Source organism: Giraffa tippelskirchi, chromosome 4, assembly GCF_054371585.1.
Source record: "Giraffa tippelskirchi isolate mGirTip1 chromosome 4, T2T-mGirTip1v1.2.pri, whole genome shotgun sequence".
Taxonomy (NCBI): Eukaryota; Metazoa; Chordata; class Mammalia; order Artiodactyla; family Giraffidae; genus Giraffa; species Giraffa tippelskirchi.
The window spans coordinates 34,662,643-34,685,658 of NC_137278.1; the positions used below are offsets into that span (position 1 = coordinate 34,662,643).

The following is a 23,016-nucleotide window of genomic DNA, read 5'->3' on the forward strand; positions in this document are numbered from 1 at the left end:
CCTCACTTGTGTCAGAACCCCATCTTGGCAGGCCCCAGGTTCTCCAGAGGACAGTCTAGTCCTGGGGTACAGGGTGGTGGAGTATTTGGGGGAAACCTCTCATGGTTTCTCGTTTTGGTTTTTGGCCTTTTTGGAATTGTGCCACTTGTATGAGCTCAACAGTATTTTTTTTTTTTTTTTTAAGATTATTGTTGTTTTAAATTATACTTGCTTCATTCAAGAGATTCATTCAGCACATCTGGTGTGCTGTAACTGCCAGAACTGGAAATCCCGTTCTTTTTTAAACATATCTTTTAAAAAATTTACCGTTTGTGAAGTCTTCTTTTTTTTTTTTTTAAGAACTCTGTCATTTGGGGATGCCAAAAACCAGAAACTCTAAAATTTATTGTTCACAATATATTTAGTAATAGTGTTTTTAAAACCATTTTTATCCTTCTATTTTTTTAATGTGATTTGTCAAGATTATAATATTTGAGAGTACAAAAGATTCAACTCTATTAATGTATAATCTGATTTTGTTTAGTATTCAGGAAAGTTTATAATAAAAGCCTCCAAAAGTAACGTCATGATCTTGACTTATTCATGTAGTGCATGGTTTGATGAGAAAGGTAAAATAGCAGTTGTCAAGAAATCTACACTCGTGTTACACTCTACCCGCACTTTTTTCTTTTCTGTCTGTTTTCAGAGAACCATTTAGTAAAATAGAAGTCTATAGTAGAAATGATAAAAGATAACTTTCAACAAGTACTGCAAATTTGTGATTTATTTTTCCTCTTCTGACCTTGACTTTCATATTTAGGTTTTAGGAGAAGTTTCAGTACAACTTCTGCTTCATCCCAAAAAGAGATTAACAGAAGAAATGCTTTTGCCAAGTGAGTATTAAGAAGATTTAGAAAGACATCTTTCAAGATGAACATGACACAGGATTCTGTGAAGGAAGAAAAGTGGAAATTTTGTATCTTTTACATTGTATGGTAGAGTTTTAACACCTAGGAGAAAAGGTGTGATGAGAGTGTCAGTGAGAAGAATTCTTCGTCCCTCCTTTGCAAGCTCAATTAAAAATGTCACCAATGACTAAAGGTAGTGTCTTGAATATATCTTCAAAGAGGCTTAGTACTATTAATAAAAGTTGGAGGAATTTACATTTTGTGTTATCTTTGAATAGGGTGGATTGATTTTACACTCTGTTTACTTAATTAGAGAATTGACTTACTATTTTGGGGAGTCCACAAAAGAAATGTCAGGCCTATTTGCATAAGGTAATCTTACTATTATTTTAAAAAATATTCCTGCTTCCTCTTGTAGAATATAGTGCTCAAAAGGCTTTTATTGTTGTTTCTTTGTAGACAGAATCTCCTTTTTCTCTTTCTCATTTATATTTATTTCCCCCAGACCCACTTTATTCTCTCTAATAGATATCTGAAACTTTAAGAAACTTCAAAAAATTTTTTTGAGGAATATGAGGCTCTTCTAGACTGATTGGGTTAATAAGTTTTTTATTTGTTTCAATTTTAAATTCTTCCAGTTAATCTACTAACTGTGCCCTGGGGGAAAAACGTCTAGCTGAGTTGGGGACATGCACCAGTCATGGGGTCCTGAAAGCCACCTGGAATTACAGCCCATGCATTAGAACTTAACAAACAGATGAGCATCAGTCAGGTAGTTTATGTAATCAGCTGGTCTGGAGTTACTGGGAAGCCTCACGAAGATCTGAGATTTCACGTGAGAACCCTGAGGCACGATCAGGCACTATTTAGCAGAGCTGGTGGGTTTGGTTTTGTTTCTCCCCCCTTCCTCAAAACCTTTACCAATTGTGAGGTTTTGAAATTGGTCTCCTCTCTTGACTAGCTGAAAGAGTTTAAGGGCAGTAACTTTATGCTCCAGTTTGTTGAAGATATTCAAGAGTTCTTAGGCAGAATGGAAGAAATTACTAAGAAGAGACAACCAGGATATAGAAGATTTTGAAGGGGGAGAGGTATCAAAATCAGTGTCAAGATGTTGGTGAGTGGAAGAGCATGATACAGAGAAACCAGGGAAGGGGAGAGAAATCTGAACCGTGGGGGTGATACAGCAGGTACGGATATGTACAAGATTATGTGTTGACATGAGAAGAAAATATCAACACTTTTGTTGGTTTTCCTTGAAAATAAAAATAAAGGAAGCTTCACTCATCCTTCTACAGATTGACACTAGTACCTGTTTTTTTTAAAAAAAACATACTCTTATTGAGGAAATATAATCAATTTAAAGCGTAAATTTTGCCACATTATTATCTTTCAACATTTTCTCAATTATTAATACTCACTGCGGTTGTGAGCAAGAGCCTCGCCTTTGTCCTTGGATAGCTTGGATCTGAATACCAACACTCCTCTTTGCCACCTCTCTGACCTTATGCAAATAGCTTCACTCTTTTAATTCCTCACTGGTTTGGGTGTGGTTGGATGAGATGATGTATGTGTTTGGCACATAGTAAGTGCTCAGGAAGTGGTAGATACTGTCACGTGAAATTCAGAGTAATTTCATCAGGTTGCCAAAAAATATCACTTTGGGGAGGATATATATGTACACACACACACACACACAAATTATGTATTTCTTTGTTAACTTTATCTTATATTTGTACATTCAACATGGTAAATAATCTTTTTTTCCCCATTGCATTTTAAAACTCAGATTTATCAGATGTGGCATAGGACAGGCTTTTTACCTCAGTTTTCCTACCCAGAAAATTAGAGTGCTCTTCCTTTCTCCAGCGTTAATAGGTAGAAGTATGTAGAAATGAGACACGGTGTGTGTGATAATGTATTTAAAAATACAGAGAGTGAAATAAAATGGAAAACAAGCAGGACCCAGATTCTGCTCATAATCAGGCTCTGTGCAGTTTTGGTAACAGGTTCTTTGTTATTTCGACTGTGTGGCCAGGATAAGGGTTTCTCTTGGTGGAGAGGAGGTGTGGATGGTGGGTGGATGGTTTCATGGTGTGGTTTCTGGATGACTGTTTTGGGAGGTCTCAGGTTAGAGAGCAACAAGATCCTGGTCATGTTTCTATCTGGGGCAGGTTTCAGGATTAGCTACTTCCAGGGACAGTGGAAGAAGCTCTGGGCAGTACTGGCATAAGGCCTTGTCTGGGCTGCATGTGTGGGTGCCCGGGAGTTGTGTCATCAGGTCATTTGGGTGGCAGGTGCTTGGAGGCAGTACCTTGTAAGTAATGTTTTGTTGTAGAGGAAAGGAGAGGAATCCTGTTCCAGGCAACTAAGATCCTTCCTGATGTTAGTGGCAAGGGGAGTGGTGAACCCTTAAATGTAACTGAAGTTCCTTCATATAAGGGGTGTGTGTGTGTAGTTTCCAAAGTTGTGGATTAACAGTTTTTAAAAATGGTTTTCATGTAAAGAAATATTTGAAAGGTGAACAAAAGGTAATTTTAATTTACCATGGCCAAATACCAGGTTTCATTCTTTTTGCTTCATTAAATAGGCATAAAATGTGTGTGCACATACATAAATTGCTAGAGAAATCTTAAATCCAGATGAGGGTAGCATTAAAATAGCCCGAAGAGAAAAACTTGAAGCAAAAGTATATCCTAATGTTGCTACATAGAATAGAAAAGATCAAGTTGTGAATGCCGAGTGTGCTGTTTTTTTTTTAATTAGTTTATTTTCTATTTTTTAACTTTACAATATTGTATTGAATGACTTGTGAACCTGGCCGTGGAAGTGAGCATGGCGCAGGGTGTCGCGTGGCTTCACGCTAAAGCGTTTCCCTCCGTCCCCTGTGCACAGGTCGAAGCCCACCCTGCACCGGCGCTGGAGCAGCAGCACGACGGCCGGCGGCCTGGAGGGTGGCGTGAAGCTGCACGAGGGCTCCCAGGTCCTCCTCACCAGCTCCAACGAGATGGCCACCGTGAGGTACGTGGGCCCCACTGACTTCGCCTCAGGGATCTGGCTGGGCCTGGAGCTTCGAAGCCCCAAGGGAAAGAATGACGGGGCAGTGGGAGACAAACGCTACTTCACCTGCAAGCCCAACCACGGGGTCCTTGTGAGGCCCAGCAGAGTGACCTACCGGGGAATAAACGGGTCCAAGCTGGTGGATGAGAATTGTTGAGTTAGGCTTCTTCTACAGTATTATAGTAAATGAGCTTATACACACACACACACACACACACAAATAATATAAAATAAAAAGTCCATGATGAATGGTTTACTTCACTTAGCCATTATTTAAAATTTGAAAATACAACTATCTTCATATAGACCATTATAACAATTCAGAGAGACCCCTTTAAAAAGCTTGAAATATGAACTGTAGGAATCATGGGTCTCTTAAACAATGTAAAAATAAGACTTTTTTTTTTTAAAGCTTTTAAAGCTTTAGACCCAAGAAAATTCTTAAACTTGGGAAAAACGTGCCATGAGGTGACTGACTGATGTTGCTTACTGTGTCTCATTTTTGCACAGAATAGTGAGTTTTCCATATACCATCATTGTGAAGGTTTTCACTAGCTTTGATTAATGTTAAGACATCCACATGACCTTGTTTGGAGTTTTTCTTTCTTTCTGTACCACTGAGGACAAGGCGAGAGTAGTAGCTGGATGATGTGCGTTTTTCTTGTCTTTGGTTTTAGTTATTTGCCCTTCTGGGAATGTCCCACCTACAGATACTTTAGAGCTGTGGGGGTGGATGGGCCCAACCTCTCCTGCTGCGGGGTTCTGAAGCTTCTCTTCCTCACATGGGTCATGAGCTAGCTGGTTAGCAGACCCTCCAGCTAGAATGTAGGTCTCCTTATCTGTGGCCTGGGCTCTTTCTGCTACCCAGTGCATCATCTCAGATCTTTCTTCTGTCTTGGTGACTGCCTCACCTGGAGGAGCTTCAAAATCCCATGATTAGGTTCATGAATTCAAGTCACAATTGTAACTCTTTGCACATATTTAACTTCCTTATTAGACATATCTATAAAACACACACATGCGAAGCACTTTGAAAATAAAACATGATGCACTTTCCTCTTTGTGGAGAATTTTTCATCATTTCCTCTGAGGATGAAAAATATTAAAAAAAAAGTATATTTAAGACAGAGCAAATTAAGATATGTTAAGAAGAATGTAGTATCTATTCATTTAAATGGTTATGGTTTTTGATGTTTTGTTTTATTATTCATAAGATTGGTGTTGCCTTTGCTGTTGCTGCTGGTTTCATGTTTTTCGATTGTTGCAGAATTCAGCCTTCAGAACTGTATCATGTTTTTATTTTCCTTTTGAGTACATGTTAACAAACTAAGCTTCATAACAGAGTGATGTAATAATGCAAAACATTTGTGTTGTGGATATGTATTGAAGTTTGTCCTATATGTACAAAGATTTATCTTTTATCGTAGATATTCAGACTCTAACTACCACAGAAATATCAGAACAGTTTGCTTTATAAGATAAAAAGCATCCTTCAAAATGGAGCTTGCTTTGTGCTTTAGAAAGAATACGTTGAACTATTTTGCAATATACTGTTTAAGATCTAAATTCTGCTGCTTTGCTGCCTTTTTAAAAAAAGTATGAAATTTCAAATATTGCTAGAGCTATTTTCCTGAAATACATTTGCAAAGTAAGGCTGCTTTATAATCAAGGAATATTTTTGATTGAAGAAAGTGACTGTACTATGATTCAAAAGTAAACTTATTTTATTATATAGTTTATTTCTTAAAAACTCTATTTATATCTTACCATGAAATCCATGACTACACTGAACTTGAGTGTCCATAATTCTTCCTGTTAAATGCAAAACCCTATAAGTTAGTAACAGTAATGTCAACACCGCATTTATTTTGAGGTCAGAGAACCAATTGTTCTCATATTTAGATTAGGATTATTAAATCCATGTAATGTGTATGTTTACATATACTATACATAAAAATTAGGTGTTTTCATTTGTGTTTAGCTTCTGTCATTCAAAGTTCATATCTTGAGCATTAATAAAAAGGGAAGCTGTTTTGGTTTGGAGTGGCATGTTGTCATTACCCTGCCTGCACCTCTCCTTTTCTCAGGTACTCGGGAGTACATATGCTTTATGTTTAACTTTTTTTCTTCTCACAGTAATGACTTGGATTTGTCCTATACCTATTGAGAGTCTTAAAAAGTGCCATGCTTCTACTCAGCAAATAAAGTTATGTTTTTAGCTACTTTCTTATTACTTTGTTTTGATGCACAGAGAGTCATTTAAAAAAATAATATATTTCTGTGGTTTTCTAAAATTGCTTAATTACCTTTTATACCAGTGGGAATTCATTTATTTAGACTAGGATAGAAAACTTTGAGTTTATAGATTTAAAATTATATATAAATAAGTATCTACCTCCTACTGAAAGGCTTTTGTTTCTATATTTTAAGGTAATTTGGTGGCAGTATGTTTAAGTGCTTTAAACGTGTTCAGATACAGACATTTGCAGATTCTGAGCTGAGACACTAACCATGGTGAGTCCCTCGCACCGTCCTTTCCTGAGCTTTTTATCCCTCTCATGTGTTATTATTCTCTTTAGCATTTACCACTCTTGGTTATGCCCAACTTTGTGCTCATTGAGGGGTGGGTTCTAATTGTTTTGTTCATCGCTTCATCCCTAACACTTGGAATAATACTGGGTACCTAGTACATGCTCAGGAAATGCTGTTGAACGAGCAGAGGCAGTGGAAGCCATCGATGGTTTACAGCAGAGGTACTGTCTCGCCAGCTTCAGCCAGGTGGGCTTGAGAAGCCAGGCCACGGACAGGTACATTTTGCTGGGGAAGGGAGGACAAGGGACAAGAAAGGTTTGAGTCATGGTAGCCCACCTTTACCCCAAATAGTGACATGCTGGGTGTCAAGGGTAGAAAAGGGAACAGGAAGGACAGGGTGGTCACCTAATTGCCTATCTGTTTTCCCTGGAGCCGGCTTTGAATTTCCGTTGTGCTATGAGGCTAATTCAGAGGACACAGTAACATGTGTGCTCTAACACAGAGAGGGTGGACTGGATCTCAGCCGTGTGTGTACAGCATTGGTTTCTGGAGTCAAGCATTTTTATTTCAGAGTTTTATTTTGGACCTACCTATTTAGACTATGTGATATTATTTAAGCCACATTGACCAATGGCTAGAGACCTAATGTGATAAGAATCATCTTAATTAGGATATAGAAGGCAATGGCACCCCACTCCAGTACTCTTGCCTGGAAAATCCCATGGACGGAGGAGCCTAGTAGGCTGCAGTCTATGGGGTCGCTAGGGGTCGGACACAACTGAGCGGCTTCACTTTCACTTTTCACTTTCATGCATTGGAGAAGGAAATGGCAGCCCACTCCAGTATTCTTGCCTGGAGAATCCCAGGGACGGGGGAGCCCGGTGGGCTGCCGTCTATGGGGTCGCACAGAGTCGGACACGACTGAAGCGACTTAGCAGCAGCAGCAGCAGATCTAGTAATTAACTGTTCACTGGATATTTGTTATCTAAATGATTGACTCAGAGACATAATACGTTTCATTACATGACAAGCAAGTAGGAGAATTTATCTTTTATTTTTCTTCATGCCCTTTGCCTTACTACACTTATTTATTATACAAACACAGTAGTTAATACAAAACTCACATTATCACATATGATTTTAGTAACTGTTTAGTAATATCCCTTGGTACATAGGCCCTTATTTACAAACAATGTCACATAAGCTGCTTGAATACACAACAGACATTCTTAATGGAGATTGTGTGGGGGTTGAACAAGTTACGTAAGTCGTGTTGATTTTATTACAAGCAGAATATGATGCCTTTGCATAGGCAAAAATAATTTTTTTCTAGCAAAATTTTTGCCAGTGCTCCTTTTTAAAGAAGAGAGAAAGAAATTTATGTGGAGGAGTTAGAGTGGATGGGCACATACTGACAACAATGTATTTTCATTATGCGTGGTAGAAATGAAACTCTTTTCTGCTCATAGCCTTTTCCCTTGAGGAGAAAGGCACAGATTGGGGGGTAGGATCCTTTTTTCTTCTCCTTCTTTAAAATATAACAGAATTTTCATGATAAAACGGCAGTGGGTCTTGTCATTTTTTAGTTCAAATTGGAAAGTGTGGTCTTGGTGCTGAGGAGGGGCTGGCTGTAAGTTCTGAGCTGTGTGTTAGTAAAGACACCCTAGGTGTTTAAATTGAGGCTGTTTAGCTAAAACATTGGAGAAGGAAATGGCAACCCACTCCAGTGTTATTGACTGGAGAATCCCAGGGATGGGGGAGCCTGGTGGGCTGCCGTCTATGGGGTCGCGCAGAGTCGGACACGACTGAAGCGACTTAGCAGCAGCTAAAACGTAACCTGTCTCCAGTGATCACTGCCGTCATTTGACCAGCGATCATGAATATGATTTAATTTCAGCTCTGAAATCCTTCATGAACCCCCAGGTCTCAAGCTTGTTGCTCCTGTAGATATTCAGGTCTTCACACGCGCACCTTGTCTGCCTCTGTTCTTAGAGGAGCCAGTCTCAGGACTGGATATTTTGTCAGAGTTGTTTGAATTGGATAAATTAAATTAAATTAAATTAAATAGGGAGTCTCGGGAAGCTACTTGCGCTGAACTGAATTTGAAGCATTCCTAAAGTTTAGGAAGTTTAAATATCTACATGCTGTGTTCTCTTTGACCTGTGTTGATCTCATAGAAGTTAAGTTCTTTCAGCTCCAGCCTGAGAGAGGCATTACTTGAAGAACCCTTACCTTCATGAAGATCAAATCAATGATTTTTCATGTAACAAATCAAATAAGACTGACATGGAAATGAATCATGTTAAAATTACATGCACAGTTTCAAGTCATCCTTTTTATTCTTTGTCTAATATGACTTCTGAGATTCAGCTTAAGTCTCAGTCAACAGTGTTGATGATATTGGCTGTCCCTGACAGTTCTTGTTATGAAGGATAGGTGTTGCTATGCAGTATCTTTGGGAGAATATCCTAACGTGGATTTTTGAATGAATTTTAATAGTCATAAAAATACCATATTGATGGCAGAGGAAAGTAGATTTTGCATTATACACAACAGAGAAGAGGATGGAAGCGAAAATTTTCAGTCTCCTTTGTTGAACCTGCCAGTAAAAATGGATTTCTAATACGAATTCCAATAGATTATATGTATCTGTTAAAAATGTTGTGATTTTCTCAAGTGATCTTTTCTCTTTCTTGAAGGGGCTAGAGCTTAGGGAATTAAGAAATATTCTTAATTTCTTGAGGTTTCTTGAGGTCTCACTTCACACTCCCTGGTGTGAGACAGGAAAATCCAGTCCATGTCCTGCTTTAGTTTGTTTTCTTTTATAAAATGTCACCTGCTGCTTACTGGTTACATTCATGAAGGAAAATAATTTGTCTTTAACTGCCATATGACCCAGCAATCCCACGGCTGGGCATACACACTGAGGAAACCAGACTTGAAAGAGACACGTGTACCCCAGTGTTCATCGCAGCACTGTTTATAATAGCCAGGACATGGAAGCAGCCTAGATGCCCATCAGCAGATGAATGGATAAGGAAGCTGTGGTACATATACACAATGGAATATTACTCAGCCATTAAAAAGAATACATTCGAATCAGTTCTAATGAGGTGGATGAAACTGGAGCCTATTATACAGAGTGAAGTAAGCCAGAAAGAAAAACACCAATACAATATACTAACACATATATATGGTATTTAGTCAGTCGGTAAATATAACCCCGTATGTGAGACATCAAAAGAGACCCAGATAAATAGAACAGTATTATGGACTCTATGGGAGAGGGCGAGGGTGAGATGATATGGGAGAATGGCATGGAAGCATGTAAATTATCATATGTGAAACAAATCGCCAGTCCAGGGTCAATGCATGATACAGGGTGCTCGGGGCTGGTGCACCGGGATGACCCGGAGGGATGGGATGGGGAGGGAGGTGGAAGGGGGTTCTGGAAGGGGAAAACATGTACACCCATGGTGGATTCATGTCAATGTACAGCAAAACAAATACAATATTGTAAAGTTAAAAAATAGAAAATAAACTAATTAAAAAAATAAAAAATAATAATAATTTGTCTTTAATCTTACTTCTCTGAGAACTGTGAAATACCACATATTATTGTGGAATAAAGAAAAAATATTTAAAAATCTTTTTCTCAACTGTTAGATACACTAAAATGTAGAAGAAAATTGCCTGCGGTCATCACAGTCTTCTCTTTTGGGGACACTTGAATTGGCTTATCTTTTGGGGATTCCCTATTTCTAGATCCACTAAAAAGCTATATAATCCAGCACAGGTTTCTAAAAATTGCCCTCCAGTGGCAATGGGTGTCTACACAAAGCTGAGAAGAGGATTCTAACCAATCCGATAGTGGTTGGGCGAGAGGACTCCAGTTACTATGAATTTCTCATCATAAATGGTTCCATGATGTTTGTTGAGGGAGGCCTGACTCCATGGACACGCCTGGTCTCCAACATGCGGCTCATCTTGGGCTTTGTTACTCTGGGAATGGTCACGGACAGAAAGTACATGAGATCTGTCATTGAATATTAGGCATGGTGAAAGAGAACCTTCGTGTGATAAGTCACATGATTTTACTTTGCTAATAAGGCTGCCACTGTAGCAAACGTAACAAAAAAGAATTAAGTGGTGTCACGGTGAGCGTGAAGGTCATTAAATAGATACGATTTTCATAGTCCTCTGTCACCTTTGCTTCTTTTAGGAAACCATCCTGGATTAACCTCATTTTGCTATGTTAATGATTTTATGATTTATTAAAGAGATCTTTGAATAGAACAATAAACAGAGAACTGATGCTAAACTTCTTTCTGGTCTCCTTTTGAGTGAAGATTAAACATAATTTGGATCACTGGGATTGTGCACTGAATTAATTGGCTTTGGCTTTGAATGAATTAAGAGTCTCTCTGTCTCTCTCTCACACACACACTTGTGCACACACACCTACCAACTGTGGGCCAGATGTTGGGATTTACCTTACACAGAGGTGAAGTCTTACAGAATCAGTCTTCAGAGCTGGAAGGGTGCCTTTGAGACCAAACTGCTCATGTTTTTAAATGAGAAAGTGAGAATTTAACTTGCTGGAGTCATGTAGGTAGGTAATTGCTGTCTAATACCTATACTCAACTCCTGCGCTCGGTCTGCATGCTACTTCTCAAATAATTGATGAGTGCTAAACCATGCAAAATATTACAGGCATGTGAGGTTTTTATCAGTCTGATAATCATCTGTATTGGCAAATAACCTCTCACAATGTAAGCACTGTAGGGAGCACTAATATACTAAGGCTTAGTGGGTTCATTTAGTAAGACTGTCTTTCAACTAACACTGGCTGAAAAACTCGCCTGCCCAACGAGGCTTTTAGTGATGGCAGGATAACTAATTTTGAGTAATTGCTTTCAGGGAGGGAGTAGGCCTTAGTAGATGAATGGAGTGGGGTAACGGCTGGAGCACAGGTCAAACAGAGGGATCTGAGTAATGGACGAGGTATCTGGGGTTCTCCTGAGGCGAGCCTGGTGGTGCCATCTTTACGTGGAAGGGTAACATGCTCATTTACATTTACTGAACACTGAAGCTGTGTTCCCCCTCCCCCAACGCTATGTCATATTATTTCCTTGCACTGAGCTTTTCAAATGTTTTAAAAGTTATTAACTTAGACCTAAAAATATCTTTGTGTTTGAGTGGTGCATTAAAAATTAAATACACCTACTCAGGATACCAAATCAAAACAGAATCTTAATATAAGCCTTACTATTTGTTCTCAATAATAATCTTTTATTTTAGGGCATCTTGTGGAAGATTATAGGAATTTCTGGTTTTTGTTTTATATGTTCACACAACAGCACAGGGAACCATCTGCTGCAGTGAAATTAGCAAAGTCAAGTTGTGTGTTCTTTGGGGGCCCATTTAAAAAGTCATTAGCTAAAGACAGATTGACAATGCACTTCATACATTTTATGAATCTTGCCATGGGAAGTCTGTTATTCAGAGTAGTCTAAAGTCATAAGCATCGTGTTTTAGGTCTACAAAGCTCATGTGAATTTTAATTCTACTATTACTAGAGAAAAATCTGTCAAAATAGCCTGATCACTTAGAATTTTTAGTGGTACGTTTGTGCTCAGTCACGTCTGCTTCTTTTCGGCCCCATGGATTGTAGCCCTTCTGGCTCCTCCTTCCATGGGATTCTCCAGGCAAGAATACAGGAGTGGGTTGCCATTTCCTCCTCCAGGGGATATTTCCTACTAAGGAATTGAACTCATGTCTTCTTCAGCTCTGGCATTGTAAGCAGATTTTTTACCACTGAGCCACTGGGGATTTTTGGTGGTGTGCCCTGTGAATCTGGAGGTAAAAGCCCCAGGTGTTATGGAATAAAGTTAATCTGTGGTTATGTAATATCTTATAGCTGTTCAGTTCAGTTCAGTCGCTCAGTCGTGTCCAACTCTTTGCGACCCCATGAATCGCAGCACGCCAGGCCTCCCTGTCCATCACCAACTCCCGGACTTGACCCAAACCCATGTCCATCGAGTCGGTGATGCCATCCAACCATCTCATCCTCTGTCGTCCCCTTCTCCTCCTGCCCCCAATCCTTCCCAGCTATAGAGTTTATCAAAAACTACATGGAGAGGCCAGACACTTTTAAAAAGAATTCATCAAGTTGATTAAATGTCTTCCTCTGTTGTTCATTTTTTAACACTAAGTGTAGCAGAGAGTCTTTACACTCTTCTTTTGAGCTGAAAGGACTTGGTTCTGGTAGAGTTCTTGCTACTGTCATTAAACAAGTGACAGATGAAGCCCACGTGGCACAGAAGGGGAGCTGCGAGGACCAGATGGGACTAGTGGGAGGGCAGGTGTATAGAGACACATGTCAACTTTTGAAATTCTCCCCACAACCAACCCAATTCACTAAGGAATTCAAGAGATGTGAGAGGGAGTGCTTGTGCTTTCAGTTTGTAATCTCCTTGAGGGGCAGGGAGAAAGGGACGTTACTTTCCTCATTTTGTATATGGAGACACTGAGGTACAGACAGATCTGAGAACCCATGGACAGCCAGGACACACATTCTAACTGGACCTGAAGAGTCTGGTCTTTCAACTACCAGGTAGATCTTACTCTTTCTAAAGAAATAAAAGTTTGTTCCTGCTATATTGATCTGCTAAAATATTGAAGTACCACCTATTGATAAACTAGTCATTCCTTACAAATTGCCAATTTCCCAATGGAATGATTGTGAACTTACGATGAGCTTCTTTATAGATATGGAACATGAATAATTATACTAGCTTATGGCTTAATTAATGTCACTTCTACAGACTTTAATTGTGCCTGTCCATGTTCTAGGTGGAATTTTCCATCATAATTAATAAATGCGTGAGTCCACAGCATCAGTATGAATTGCTGGAGCCATATGGTTGGAGTGCTGATACCTGGGCGATTAGCAAGTTAAATGAAACATCTTGAGGTCATCATATCTCAGTCTGGAGTTGTTTATTATCCACGTATACAGGCTTTTAAGATTGGACTACCATTTACATGAAAACTGATACCAATAAAGACGATTAGAGAGAATCAACAAATCAATCTCTGTGGTAGTAAGGCACAACCTGAAAATGTAGTGAATGTGTAGTTTTTAAGAAGAGAAAGGGATAAGATTCTTCCCTTGTTAAAGAAAGAGTTGGCTATTTAACCACGTAGCATGCTCCCTGTTTAATTGGTTACTGGTGTCACAAATATAAAGTAAAATTGTTCTTGTTATGACAGTTGCTCTGTCATCCTTTTAGGAAGGTATTTTTCAAAGTGTGATTCTTGGACACCTTCAGGTGGTTTGTGAGTTAATGGTTATATAATTAGACTGTTTACTTTGCGCTGGGCATGAGCTAAAACTTTATTGATACAAGTATTTAGAGATGAGTTCATTGATGTTTCATCTTCATGTGTGTCCGACGAAGAGACTTTTCGCAGTCAAGAAGATAAAGAAAAGTGATGTCCAAGGTATCCGAGCTTCTCAAGATGTGAAGAACTACTGACTAGGCAAGGTTCTGCCATAGGGGAATCAACACTCACAGGTCTGGTATTGGCTTAGAACAGATGGCCTCACATCCAGATGAGGCTGTTGATGCAAGTGGAGTTGAGAAGGCAGGGGAAGGTGGATAGACACAGTCCTTTTGCTTGGGAATGTTTAGTGCTTAACAAGTGATAAAAAATGCTTTCATCCCAAAGTGAGGTTCTGGCACAGCTACCACCAGAAATGAAACTGGGAAAGAGAATGGAGGGGAGCAGAAAGAAAGAGGTGAAAACTTTCTGATAAAGCATCATTGCATACGTATGTGTGTAAGATTTAACAGATTCCCAACTTGTCTGCAATGGAGATAAATTTCACGTGTGAAAACCAAGTTCAGAACTCTCTTTGTAACATGTCACTACCAACCTCAGCACTCCATGTGTACCTTAATTCCTTCACTTGTCACCCAGAGAAAAAAATTGTTTTACTCTGTATTTGACAGGTATACAAATTATGCCTTGTGTTTCAGTCAATTTCTGTTCCAATGTGTGCTAGAATCACACACTATTAAGGAGCTGGAACTGGGGTGAAGCCTGGAAGGAAGGATACTGAATCAGTACCTCTCCTTTGGACCACTGGAGGGCCTGCTGCTCCAGTGATTCACCTCCAGGAGTAGAAACTTCAACTTGGTAACCTTCACGATTGAAATTGTTAGGAAGTGTGACATTAATGCCCATGAATGAATATGTTTTTATGCGTCGATGTATCACTGTTGCTTACATTTTTAAAAAAATTTTAAATTATATCATCGGAGTTTATTTTAGTGCTAAGTTTTAAAATAAGTAATTAAAATTTTAAATCTCGAATTTTCGACGCAGTAAGAAACCTCACACTCCGCTGTTCACCGTTAATAGGAGGGTCTTCTTAAGGCATGAGGTATATTACCAGGATGTTGGACTCTCTGGATCTTACCATCCTCAAAGCATTTTGAGTACTTGTGTTTCATTCAGGTGAGTGTATACACATTTTCTCTCTACTAGTTTAATTATTCACCACATTTTTATGATATGATCATCGATGACTCAGCACAAGTGGAAGCACCCAGCATCATTCACAGTGACCTTCCAGTGAGTTGTCTATGATTTTTCTTTTCCAAGTAAAGAATGTCCCCGCACTGACACTGCAGAGAACTCCTTTATTTCTGTTCCCTCTGCTCTCAAGTGGTCCAGGCCCACATTGACCAGGTAAGGGAACACCTATGACTCCGACTAGCAAACACAGGAGCGGCTAGCTCTGCGAGCATGGAGCAGAGCACACGGGACAGGGAAAGAAGCAGGAGCAGGTGGACACCAGCCGGCCGTCAGAACCCTACGCAGCCCCGTCCCGGCCTGGCGTTGATCACTCGTCTTTATGAGATGTTCTCCTTTTGCAAGACTGGGATGAACCCGTGCTCCAAACCTTTAGAAGCAATTTGAAAACACAGCTTTTGATGTGGCACTTCAAAACAAGTTGGCACAGAATGAAGAGTGACATTTGGTCAGTGGTTTGCGGAGGAGCCGTTACCTGTCCCTCCCCGGGCCGGGCTGGGGCTCAGGGCGCAGGCTGGCTCTTGGGCGCGGGGTCCTCGTAGCGGCCCGGGCCGGGGGCGGCCTCCGGGGGGAAGCCCTGCTGCTGGTAGCCGTAGTTGACGGTGCCGCACGGGAAGTGGCGCAGCCTGAACAGAGGCACGTCCCGCAGGCTGGCGGTCAGCGCCGACGGCTCGAGGAGCAGCGAGGCGCCCGGGCGGCGGGCGGCGGGCGCGGGGGCCTGGACGGCACGGGCGCCCTCGCCGCCCGGGGGCCCCCGCTCGCTCTGCGCCTTCTTGGCCGGTGGAGTGTTCTTTTTGGTGGGTTTCTCTGTAACCCAGGAGCCGTAGGTGGGGTTCCAGAGGCTGGTGGGCTTGTTCCTCGAGCCCTGGACTTGGGGCAGCTCCGAGGGCGGGTTGGACTGCGAAAAGGCCATGTTGACGTGTCCCCCGTCCACGGCCGGCGGCCGGGCGCCGCCTCGAACACAGGCCTCCGCGGCCGCGGGCTTCTTGCCGCCCTTGCCTGGCGGAGCAGAGGGCAGAGCGGCAGGGGCGGACGGCTCGCGGCCCTCCTCTCGCTTGGCCTGGGCCGCCGAGACCAGGAGAGGAGGGATTCCCTCGGGGTCCTGGGGCCTCATGGGCACCTTCTCCTCCTCTTCCACGAGGGGCCCGTATTCTACGGGCAAAGCGGTGTTGATCACATCTGGGTCCTACAGGCGGGCGAGATGGACGGATGGAGACTTTGAACCACAGGTGTGGATGGGAAGATAACCTTAGCGATGATGTCATCCAAACTTATGTCACAGATGAGGAAACCATTCGGGGTTTACTGGGAATATATTAATTTGTAAGCACGGGAGAATAAGAAACACATGCGAAATCGTCCTCATCTTTGTAGAGCTTGGAGGAGAGGCGCTATTACAGAAGAGCGTGTGGGGACAGGGTGCCCGGAAGCGGCCCCACTGCCTGGGGAAGGGGAGCGGGCTCAGGAAAGAAAGGCTTTGCAGAGACTAGCTTTAGGCAAAACTCACAGATGAATGGATTTTAAAAATTATAAATTAGCTTAAAAAATGGTTACAGTCTGTTCCCAGTGAAGTTGCTCAGTCGTGTGCGACTCTTCGCAATCCCATGGACTGTAGCTTACCAGGCTCCTCCGTCCATGGAATTTTCCAGGCAAGAGTACAGGAGTGGGTTGCCATTTCCTTCTCCAGGTGAACTTCCTGACCTGGGGATCGAACCCAGGTCTCCCACATGGCAGGCAGACGCTTTACCCTCTGAGCCACCAGGGAAGCCCATTTCCCAAAGAAACACTTAAAAAAAAAAAAACCTATATGTTTGACTTCAAAATGTGTTGAGAGTGAGAGGAGGGGAGGGAAAGGGAGGAGGGACACACCATGCTGGCTGACAAGGTTAACCTCTGGTTCTCCTCGCATTTCCATCACCTCTGGATGGAGGCTGCATTTGCTCACAGCGTTTCTGGGTTATATCATCACATCACTACGCATGCTGATATCACAATGCAGTGGTTCTTCAACAAGTTTGGATCTGATGAAACCCAGGAAATACTGACATGCTATGAGGAAAACCACTTACAAAATCAACTCTGTGCTATATCATTTTTACAGCGACAGACTGATACAGAAAAGCAGAAGGCAGTTGCTAGAGATCTGAGGAAGATTTGTGGAAGAAAGCTTAAAGTTGGGGAAACTTAATCCTGTACTATTTTGTGCAAATTGGGAAAACCATTACTTCAGTTTAATAGAAAAGCACATAGGTCCAGTATTCATCAGTAAAGAGTTTAAGCATAAAAAATAACTACCTTCTAATTCTCTCTGCGTTAGTCTTTCGTTCCTTTCCTATTAATTATTAATTTCTACAATGAGTCATTCAAAATATGCTTGTACAGAGCTCCTGGCTTTTAAGAGGGATCTTATGTACTTTGGAGAAAAAAATTACTCCAAAGTATATGTACTTAAGTGGATGCATCCCATTAATATTACAACATAATAACCTAAAAGCCACTGAACATCAAGTTCTCTAAAACAAAACAAAAAAACCCCAAGTAACTTGGAGTCTATATAGATAAATGCCTTCTGAGCTCAAAGGACCCAAAAGAATGGAATCATGAGGACAGGAAATGACTCCAGTGTGAAAATGTGTATGTCTATTGTCACAACTAAGAGGAGAGGGAATTTAGAGAGGTGGTGGTTTGTTGTCTGACTTCTAAAAGGTTCTCCAGAATCTGATATCCTGGCAGAATGAGAGGTAAGAAAGAGGGAAAGAAAATGCACGCAGCCTGGAGGTGAGAAGTGTCGGTGTGAAGGTCCCTGAGACCTTGGAGTAGAGGAGGACACCCCTCCACCGAGGATGGTGCAGACACAGACGGAGGAAATTGGGGGCCAGGGCTCTCACTTGATGCCCTCCACTCTTGAGGAGGTAGAAGGCATAGTTATCTGCTGAAAATGTACCCCATTTCTATTAACATCAAAACAGGAAAAATGCAGTCCTTACTGACGGAAGTGGGAGTGGGATCTGGGCAGGGACCAGCAGGACTGCAGGAAGCTGCATGGCTTGGACAGACCCTCTCCCAGCTCAACTCCTCTTAAGCGACAGCGACTAGTATTTACAAAACAGGCAGACTGAGATACCACTCATTGTACTTATAGATAATTAACATTCATCTTCAAGAGCGTAACTCATATCTCCTGGCTGGTGTAACTGTTATTTCACATTTTGGTCTTTGCCATCTTCAAGACTTTTCCATATAAATACTAGCTGAAGGAGGTGGGGGAGGGAGGATGTGTATACCTGAGTGCAGTATTCAATCCTCTCCAAAATTATGGCAAAGTTGGGCCTGTCTTCAGGCTGATGTTGCCAGCACTGGGTCATTATCCGGTATCTAAAAGAAGAACAAGCACGTAAATTAAAACCAACAAAAATGGGATGAAAAATATGTTTTTTTCCCCCAGCGCTTTTCTAATGGGACTGGAATAGCACTGTCTTCCAGGGTGGGGACTCATCTTGTCTGCCGTGTTTGCACATGCTGCCCTCTGCTGATGGGCAGGGTGTGAAGGTATCATACAGGGCTCGTTTGCCCCATTCCTGAATTAACTTCACCTCTGGGACAGAATATTCTAACTGTATTTCCCATCTGTCTTGTTGTGGGAAGGAGGTGAGACAGATCAGTTCAGTCGCTCAGTTGTGTCCGACTCTTTGTGACCCCATGGACTGCATGGAGTCCATGGTGAGACACATAGTACAGCTTCTGCTGGGTTTTCTAACCCAGGGAATAGAGATACTTCAAGGAGACTCAAGACCTTTGGAGTAAGGCAGCAGGGGTGGAGTCCACGACACAGAGTCCTAGGAGGTGCTTGAGGCAAGTGAGCCTGGTGAGTCCACAACCTCCATCCAGACAATGGATACCTTTTGGGGTGTGGCATTATTGCTGTCAAGGGGCAGGAAGAATAAACCATCTCATTGAAACTACAGACACACTTCTATCTTGGGGCATATTAAGTGAGGTCAGCCATCTGTTCCTTCATCTTAAAAATTAAAAAGCATATGTGGCTGCAGATATTTTTTGAAAAGGAAAATTGTGCTTAGTAAATTGTAGAAAATCCTCAGTCATACACAGGCCCCGGGCAGTTCTTAGGTGGGTCCATCCGTCCTCCACTGGTGACGAACTCCAGGACTTCCTGGTTGCTTTTGCTAGGGTATGGCATGTATCCAAGAGAGAAGATTTCCCATAGCAGCACTCCGAAAGACCTGCACACAGGACAGGAGGTGTGGGTGTGGGCGCGCGCACGCACACACACACACACACAGACAGACTCGGACATACACACAAGTACATTCACAGATGCTCATAAATAGACACATACACACATGTAATACCCCGACACACATACAGAGACATATATATATGTACACACAGCCACATAAACATATACACAGGTCTCACATACATAGACACACACAGACATGCACACATGGAAAATTTTAATTGCTTAATTTCACATTTTTCCACAATAAAAAATTTTAATATGGAGAAATAGAAAAGAATGAGAAAGTAGCCACATGTGAAGATCCATAAAAGGATAACCAGCATGTTATGTTTCTTAGTTCAAGATTCTGGGCTTAGAATTTTTTTACATAATTGTTGTGATTTTTTTTTTTTTTGGCAAATTCCATTATAGCATAAACATTTTGCATGCTAATACAAACCCTTTTATAAATAGAATTTGACATAGCTATAAAAAATTCCACTGAGTAGTTGTGCCATAATTTGCTGTGTCATTTCCATATTGTTTTCAATTTTCGAAGTATTTAAAAAATATTGTGATGAACATCTTTATACATTTTTAAAAGGACAATTTCCTTAGAATAAATTTCTTGAATTTAGGATTAGGATAATCTAGTAAAATCTAGGATAAGGATGATCTAGTAAGATCTAGGATAATTCTAATGGAATGACTAGATCAAAATAATATGAACACAGAAAAATTATTTCTGCATATTGCCCATGTGACTTTCCAGTGCATTGCTGATCATTAACCAGTACTGTGCATCAGACACTCTCATCAACGCTGAGTGTTCTTACTAAAAATGAGAACTTCTGCTGATTTTTAAGGTAAAAAAATGGTAGATTATTTTAAATTATGATTTTTTTTTTAATAAATTTATTTATTTTAGTTGGGGGCTAATTACTTTACAATATTGTAATAGTTTTTGCCATACATTGACATGAATCAGCCATGGGTTTACATGTGTTCCCCTTCCTGGACCCCCCACCCACCTCCCTCCCCATCCCATCCCTCTGGGTCATCCCATTGCCCCGGCCCTGAGCCCTTGTCTCATGCATCGAAAATGGAATGGTGTTCTGTTTCACATATGATAATATACATGTTTCAATGCTATTCTCCCAGAACGTCCCACCCTCACCTTCTCCCTCAGAGTCCATAAATGATTATTGACTGGATAATTAACATGGTTGAATGTGTGTGTTAATTCACTCTATTTTTTTTCTGTAAATGTTTCGTGTTTAAACACTTATTATCCACTTTAAACCACATATTGTATTTTGATTTATAAACATACTTTATCAAAGATGTCAATCTTTTATTCAAAGTTCAAACACTTCTATTAGTTGCTTTCTAATTTTCCTTGTTAGCATACCAAAGATTTTTATTTTTAGGTAGTTGAATCTATTTTAAAAAATTCTGTGATTTCTTCCATCTGTTTCAGAGATTGTACAATCCTCTCTTTACCAATGATTAGATGAATGTCTGCTATTTTCTTCCAGTTGTATTAATATTTCTTTTTCTTTCTTCTCACATTCAGTTGGAATTGAGTTTGGTATAAAGTGTGAGGTAAGGATCCCATTTTATTCGCTCTTCTAAAACCACTCTTTAACACTACATATTCCTAAAATAATTTTCTCATCAACTATTGACTTGTGAGTAAGATGAGTCTGTTCCAGGATATCTATTCACTTCATCTATTTGTCTGCTTCTTGCATTGATACCATTTTCTTTTACTTTATTTTTTGGCTGTGCTGAGTCTTCATTGCTGCACACAAGCTTTTCTCTAGTTGCGGTGCACAAGCTTCTCATTGCACTAGCTTCTCTTGTAAAGCTGGACCCTAGAGTGTGGGCTTCAGTAGTTGTGGCACACAGGCTTATTTGCCCCTTGGCATGTGTAAACTTCTTGGACCAGGGATCGAACCTGTGTTCTTTCATTGGCAGGCAGATTCTTAACCACAGTGCCACTAGGGAAGTCTCTCTTACTTTTTGTGTATTAATGTTTTAATATCCGGTAGAGCATTTTTCCTTACTTCTCTCTTTTTAAAGAAATGTATCTGATTTCTCAAAATCAAATCAAATGTATTTTGAGTTCTCAAAATCAAAAATACAAATGTTTTGATTTGTTTTAAATGAACTTTAAAATGATTTCTATTGTGTTTCAAAATCATCTTCTTTGATATTTTGACTAAAACTTTAAAACATGTGATTTCATAATTAGTTTTTTTAGTCAAAAAAAGTCTATCTTTGTTTTAGTATCTGGTTGCAGTTTTCTGATGTTAATATTACCTCAAAAATTTACGAAACTATAGCTCCTCTGAAACTATAGCTCTTGAGAGTCACTTGGACTGCAAGGAGATCAAACTAGTCAATCGTAAAGGAAATCAACCCTGAATATTCATTGGAAGGACTGATGCTGAAGCTGAAGCTCCAATACTTTGGCCACCTGATGCGAAGACCTGACTCATTAGAAAAGACTCTGATGCTGGGAAAGATTGATGGCAAGAGGAGAAGGGGATAACAGGATGAGATGGTTGGATGGCATCACTGACTCGATGGACATGAGTTTGAGCAAGCTCTGGGAGACGGTGATGGGCAAGCTCCTGGAGATGGTGAAAGAAAGACAGGGAAGCCTGGCTTGCTGCAGTTCATTGGGTTGCAAAGAGTCAGACATGACTGAGCGACCGAACAACAAAAGCTTCTCTGGGCTTCCCAGGTGGCTCCAGTGGTAAAGAAACCGTCAGCCAATGCAGGAGACTTAAGAGATGTGGGTTTAATCCCTGAGTTGGGAAGATCCCCTGGAAGAGGGCATGGCAACCCACTCCAGTATTCTTGCCTAGAGAAGTCCATGGACAGAGGAGCCTGGCAGGCTATAATCCACAGGGTGTCAAAGAGTCGGACATGTAGGAAGTGATTTACACAAAGTACCTTTATTGACATCATTTAAGTGAACTTTCAAAGATTCTTTTGAGGAAAATTGGGCAAAGATAGTTTCTATATTTTTCAGGTGAGAAGGCTGAAGCAGAGATTATTATACAGTTAATTCAAGACAGACTTGAATACGTTATTAGATTTCTTGAGTCTACTAACTACAAATTACCTGGTGCATATATTATTCTTCTCTGTTTGGTGGTCTTTCTGCCTCCCCCCAAGGCAAAACAAAATAAGCAAAATCATGGATAAAACTAAGTAGCAGGGCTTAAAGAATCCCAGCAATATGTTTTCTGCCTATCTGGATAGATAGCTAGGGAGACAAATTGCAATGTTCTTTGAGAGAATCACTGTATGGATTGCAAATAGATGTTTATTTTCTTAGAGTTCAAGGGAATGAGAAGTCATGTTGGTTACCGAATGCTGATGATTTCAGGTAAGTAATGCAAGATTTAGCAGATAACCATACAGGACACTCATTAACATTTGAATTCCAGATAAACAAGAAATACATTTTTAGTATTCAGTTCAGTTCAGTCACTCAGCCGTGTCCGACTCTTTGCAACCCCATGAACTGCAGCACGCCAGGCATCCCTGTCCATCACCAACTCCCAGAGTCCACCCAAACCCATGTCTATTGAGTCGGTGATGCCATCCAACCATCTCATCCTCTGTCGTCCCCTTCTCCTCCTGCCCTCAATCTTTACCAGCATCAGGGTCTTTTCAAAT

General features: G+C 40.8%; 2 protein-coding genes across 18 annotated transcripts in view; one reads left to right on the forward strand and one right to left on the reverse strand.

The window, feature by feature from the left end:
- Positions 1–23,016, forward strand: part of CLIP4 (CAP-Gly domain containing linker protein family member 4) — a 110,608-nt gene that overhangs the window by 67,285 nt on the left and 20,307 nt on the right. For 4 of the 17 annotated variants that reach the window (XR_014051841.1, XR_014051846.1, XR_014051838.1 and 1 more), the window contains 4 exons: positions 800–872; positions 3,780–3,905; positions 6,375–6,458; positions 13,332–13,745. Coding sequence is in view for 8 of the 17 variants with exons in the window: in XM_081484298.1 (XP_081340424.1) it covers positions 800–872; positions 3,780–4,101 (395 nt within the window). In the remaining 9 variants the exon portion in view is untranslated. Of the gene's footprint in view, positions 1–799; positions 873–3,779; positions 5,988–6,374; positions 8,037–13,331; positions 13,746–23,016 lie in introns of those variants that run through there. The other 13 variants (XM_081484303.1, XM_081484305.1, XM_081484302.1 and 10 more) reach the window with 4 other exon arrangements.
- ALK (ALK receptor tyrosine kinase) overlaps positions 13,462–23,016 on the reverse strand; it is a 759,079-nt gene continuing 749,524 nt past the window's right edge. The window contains exons 27-29 of the mRNA XM_081484296.1: positions 19,187–19,321; positions 18,365–18,455; positions 13,462–16,266 (exon numbers count right to left, since the gene is read on the reverse strand). Of these exons, the coding sequence (XP_081340422.1) occupies positions 15,583–16,266; positions 18,365–18,455; positions 19,187–19,321 (910 nt within the window). The 3' untranslated portion in view covers positions 13,462–15,582. The remainder of the gene's footprint in view (positions 16,267–18,364; positions 18,456–19,186; positions 19,322–23,016) is intronic.